Source organism: Anas platyrhynchos, chromosome 21 (assembly GCF_047663525.1).
Source record: "Anas platyrhynchos isolate ZD024472 breed Pekin duck chromosome 21, IASCAAS_PekinDuck_T2T, whole genome shotgun sequence".
Classification (NCBI taxonomy): domain Eukaryota; kingdom Metazoa; phylum Chordata; class Aves; order Anseriformes; family Anatidae; genus Anas; species Anas platyrhynchos.
In genome coordinates, this window is record NC_092607.1 from 8,795,671 (window position 1) to 8,800,950 (window position 5,280).

The 5,280-nt window shown below is 56.7% G+C and overlaps 1 protein-coding gene across 1 annotated transcript; it reads left to right on the forward strand.

The window, feature by feature from the left end:
* Nucleotides 1-287: 287 nt before the first annotated feature.
* Nucleotides 288-4,860, forward strand: LOC113839652 (uncharacterized). Its single transcript, XM_072026518.1, has 5 exons — nt 288-643; nt 906-1,028; nt 1,475-1,636; nt 2,767-2,856; nt 3,236-4,860. The coding sequence occupies exons 1-5, from the start codon at nt 572-574 to the stop codon at nt 4,808-4,810; spliced, it is 2,022 nt and encodes a 673-aa protein (XP_071882619.1). The 5' UTR covers nt 288-571; the 3' UTR covers nt 4,811-4,860.
* The last annotated feature ends 420 nt before the right edge of the window (nt 4,861-5,280 follow it).

Genomic DNA, 5,280 nt, shown 5'->3' on the forward strand with positions numbered 1-5,280 from the left:
ATCACACTCATCAAAATGCTAAGGTATGGTAATGTGGGATTTGATGTCACCCAAAACTCACTCTGCGCTTTCTCTCTCTCCACACAGTAACAACACTAACCCTAACCGTAACTGGGACCATAACAGAACTGTACGTCGCCAATTTCTCCCATCAAAAGAGCTCACAAAGGAAGTCTTTAGTTGGACCTGAGCTCCCTTATCAACCCTTTAAGCAATCCCAGACACAACAGGACTCGGTGCTTTCTCCCTCTCCAAACACCAACAGCCCTAACCCTTACCCTAATTAATAATCCAGGCTCGGCTGCAGTGGCTTGCCCACCAGCGTGACCAGAAGCGCCTGCAGGTAGCCAGAGCATACGTCATAGGTGGTGCCATGGCAACGCGATGATGTAACAGGTAGCCAGGGCATACGTCATAGGTGGTGCCATGGCAATGCGATGATGTAACAATGCTTGAGCGCTATATAAAGGCGCTCGCTGGGAAACCGCCTGGGACAGACGCAGCTGTCTGCCTCTGGAGTGAGAGGTGCTAGCAGAGGGTCGCAGCTCCTGTAGAGCTCTTGGAAGGAGCCATGGAGCAGCATGGCACTGCTAGTTCCCAAAACCCAGACGCACTGCTGGGCATAGCTGAGAAGTACGGAGAGGTGAGCGCTGTGCCCGAGGAGAGGGCTCAGAGCAGGAGCCCGGGGCGTGCGGGAGTGCTCTGGTGCCAGAGGATGCTCCCAGGAAGCTGGGGGGGGTCTAAACGTGGTCAGGCCACAGGAGGCTTGCAGGGAGACGTGCCTCTCTCTGCCCATCCCGGGCAGCGTACTGCTAGCAAGTGGGAAGAGAGCTGCAGGGGGGTGCAGGGGTGGGCTGCAGAAGGGATTGGAGTGCCTGAGTGTCTGAGTGTCCCTGTCTTTCTAGCTCTGGCACAGATGGGGACTTGGAGAAGGAGGTAGCGGGCTGCTGGACCTCCCACTCGGAGTCAAAATCCCTCTGCTGCCAGGCACCAAGCCTGTCTTCTACAGAACAAAGCTGGGGGAAAAGGTAAGAGAAGGAGGAAGGGGTGGAAGGGGTGGCAAAGGTCTCTTGTGTCACGGGCTCCCTCCCCATCGTTCCAAGAAGGCCTTGGGGCCACCTGCGCAATGGTTGGAGCTCCAGCACTTTGGTCCAAGCGGGTGGAGGAGTCAGGGACAGATGCTCGCGGCTCCGCAGCACAGAGACATTTCTAGCCGGTGGCCCAAGATGCCTACTTTGCTGGTGGGGTTTGGCCTTCTCTCCCCAGCCCAGGCCGGACCCTCAGCCCAGGCCTGGTGGGGGTGTTTTTGATGGCTTCAGAAGGAAGGTCCAGCCGGGAAGTAAGCCCAGAATCAGAAACCTCTAGCGCAGAGGTTGGCAAAGGCTAGCCCGTGTGCATGAGGAGCTTGGAAGTGCCTTTGTCTCTGTGCTGCTTTCTCCTGCCCCATTCATACTCTGGACCACCTCTCTTGCAGCTGCACCAGCCTTCCGCTCAGTTTCATCTGGAAGATCCATATTGTCGCCTACTGCGCACAGAGTACAACTGCCTGCACGACCCGCATCTGCAGGCCTACTACAATCACAAAGACAGCCTGCAGAGCCTGAAGAGCAAGGGCTTCATCACCAGCAGCGGCAAAGTAGGTTTGGACGTTGCGCTGACCAGCACAGGTCTCCTCTGGCAGAGGCCAATGGGATGAGGTTTAACACGGCTCAGTGCCAGTTCCTGCACTTTTGCCACAACAACCCCGTGCAGCGCTAAAGGCTTGGGGCAGAGTGGCTCAAAAACTGTGCCGAGGAAAAGGATCTGGGGGTGCTGATTGATGCTTGCCTCAACATGAGCCGGCAGCGTGCCCAGGTGGCCAAGAAGGCCAACAGCATCCTGGCTTGTCTCAGGAATAGCGTAGCCAGCAGGAGCAGGGAGGTGATGGTCTCCCCCTGCACTGTGCTCTGGAGAGGCCGCACCTCGAGTGCTGTGTTCAGTTTTGGGCCCCTCAGTCCAAGAAGGACATCGAGGCCCTGGAACTTGTCCGGAGAAGGGCTACGAAGGGCTGGTGAAGGGCCTGGAAGAAAAGTCCTCTGAGGAGCGGCTGAGGGAGCTGGGGTTGTTTAGTCAGGAGAAGAGGAGGCTCAGGGGAGACCTTCGTGCTCTCTCCAACTCCCAGCAAGGAAATTGTGGGGAGCTGGGGGACAGCCTCTTCTTGCAGATAACTAGAGGGAATGGGCTCAAGTTGTGCCGGGGACGTTTAGCTTGAAAACTAGGAGCCATTTCTTCTGAGAAAGAGTAGTGGGGCCTTGGAAGGGGTTGCCCAGGGGAGTGGCGGAGTCACCGTCCCTGGGGGTGTTTAAGGAAAGCTTGGAGACATGGTGCTTAGCGACATTGGTAGTAGGGTGATGGTTGGAGCAGATGATCTTGAAGGTCTTTTCCAACCCTGCTGATTCGATGATTGCCAGCGCGCTTGCTGCAGCCGCTTGTTGCTGGTGGGGGCCACAGGGCTGCTGCGCTGCCTTCCATGGGAGCAGACGTCACCCCAGTGCCCTGCTGGCAGTGCCCACTCCTGCTCTTCTCAGGCTGCCTCGCGCTGCCTGTGCATGGAGGAGGCAGCCGCTGTGGGGCCTGGTGCAGAGCGAGGAGTCCGCTCGGCCCTGGCTCGGAGGGAGGCAGCGTCCCCAGCGCTGGGGAGGGGAGAGGATGGAGAGGAGCTGCTCCCCTGCCACTGGCAGCTACCTCGACAGTTCTCGGGAGCTTTCTGCCCTTGTCTCTCCATAGGTGGTCTGCTCTCTCAAGGAGTTCAATGAGTACAGGCAGTATTTGACCACGCTCAAGCTGGAAGCGGAGAAAATCAAGAGGCAAGAAGAGGTAGGCAAAGCTCAGCAGACACATGTCAGTGGCACGGTACAGAAGGCTGGGGCTTTCCTTGTTGGATCTGAGGGAGGTGGGGAATACAGAAAATGTGCTGGAGGGCCAGGTGTTGTGGTAGGGAAAGGATGACCCAGCCCCAAGCTCAGCTAGCGCAAGCTACTGGAGGGGGGGTGAGGTGTGTGTGTGTGTGTGTGTAGGGGGGGTGGATCAGGAAAGCTACTTGCAAGCATACAGAGCCCTGAGGGAAGCCCTTCTCTTCAGCCCTCGTTGCGTGGCAGAAGCAGGGCACTGGCATGGGTGGCATGAAACCTCAGCACGCAGGGACACGAGTCATTTCTGAGGCAAGAGTGATCTAGAACCTGCTGTTCCATTTCAGGAAAAGCTTCAGCAACAGCTCGCCAAGTTAAAGAAACTTGACGCAAGACTGATGGCGGGGAGCGACCGTTCTCGCCAGAGCTCCTCCAGTAATGTGTACTTGGTCACGAAAGGGAAAGCCAGCCTACTGCAGCCTCAAAAACCAGCTGGCCCACCTTCACACAAAAGCAGAAGAAACTTTCCCCAATCTGGCCAGTACAGAAGGCTGAAAGTGACTCCCTCCAGCGTTGAGTTGGGCAGGGAAGATGCCAAGCTCCCTGAGAGCATCCGTGCTGTTACTGAGTCCGAGAGAGAGTCACCCGTCCCCGCAGACGGTGTATTCAAAGCTGCCTCGGAAGAACAGGCTGCTAGAGAAAGCCAGAGGATTGAAGAGGTGGCTCGGGCAGTGGTGCGGCAAGTGTTTGAGAGGGTGCAGGCACTGGACCAGTCTGTCTGCGTCTTGAAGAGGTCTCCCCATGGGATCCAAGAAAGACCGTGTGCAAGTGCCGAAAGCGAGATGCCTTCAGAGGCATCTCCTCTTGACAAAGAGCAGCAAATTGCACTGCTGTCTAAGAAGGTTGTGGCGAGCGTGATGAAGGCCGTTGAGAAGTTCTGGGAATCCGGCACGCCCAGTGCATCTGAGCCAAGGCCAGAAGCCAGCCAGAAGGAGCAGCCCTTGGCCAGGAGAGCGTCCCACGTGGGGAAGCCAGAAGAAAAGAAACCAAGGGAAGCCCTTGAGGGAGCATTCTCACAGGCTTCCCTTGACAAGGTCACCAAAGAAGCTGTTGGAAGTGTCTGCGACACTTTGGAATCCTTCGTGGCTTCCCGGGTTGAGCAAGACTTCAACTGCAAGTATTCTGAAATCGTGGCGCTTCCCACTGTTGATGCCTCCAACAGGCAGCCACAGCCATCCCAGGGGCCTCTCTCACGGGAGGGCATGAGGGAAGGGCAGGGACTACAAACAGCATCAGAAGAGCAGAGCCCAGAAGCAAGGCCGGGAGAAACGTTGCCCATGATCCCACCAGTGCCAGACACTGATGAGGTCTCACGCCTGAGTTGCAGGAGTGTGAGGGAGAGCATCCAAAAGGCTGCCTCCGAAGTTCAGCGTCTGCACACAGAACTGCAGGCCTATGCCAGAACCATTGTCCTTAATGTGATTGAAGAAGTGAAGGACAAGATGGAGAGGGAAATGAAAGCAAAGGCCTTAGACGCCGTTTCAAGCAGCAAAACTGTGGCAAGCGGGATGACGCGCTGCTTATCGGAGCAGAGCTCTCAGTCTGTGACTGCACGGAAGCTGGAGAAGAACTTGGGAAGGCGTGTCAGCAAACAGTCTGTGCCAAGCAATGGGAAGGAGAGCCGTCCCTCGGAGCACCTCCGAAGAGGCTCTGAGCAAGGTGCTCCCATGGCAGGCTCTTCTGCCCCCACAGGGGAATCCCAGACCCAGCTGAGGTCCAAGAGCACCACAGGCACCATCCCTCCCACGGGCCCACAGTTTCTCAGGCAGCCGGCTCCTCCATCTGTTCCGAAGCAGCCTGCCCAGAGCGGAGCACGGAGGATACGCGTGCGTGTCAGACCGATCCCATTGAAGCCTCAGTAGCCTGAGGCGGAAGCAGAAAATAAAGAGCTTACATCCAAGTGCTTGCTTGTGCCTCCATTTCTTCAAGCCAGGCCGTGCTGTGCTTGGGGATTTTCCCTACACCGTGTGGTGGTGTCACCCAGCTGGGCAGCTGAAGTCCGCCACGAGCACTCTCTCGCTCGCCCTCCTCAAGCAGAAAGGGGGAGAAAATAGGATAAAACGGGCTGCAGGGTTGCGATAAGGACAGGGAGGCCACTCACCAATTAGCATCACGGGCAAAACACGCTCAGCCTAGGGAGAGTAATATAATTCATTACCTATTGAAAGGGGCTAGAGCAGTGAGATACTAAAAGCAAACTAAAAGCACCTTCTCCCTTCCACCCACTTCTACATCCACCCTCCCCCCAAGTGGCTCAGAGGAACATGGGAGTGGGGGCTATGGGATGAGGCTTAACAAGGCCAAGGGCCAGGTCTTGCACTTTGGCCACAAT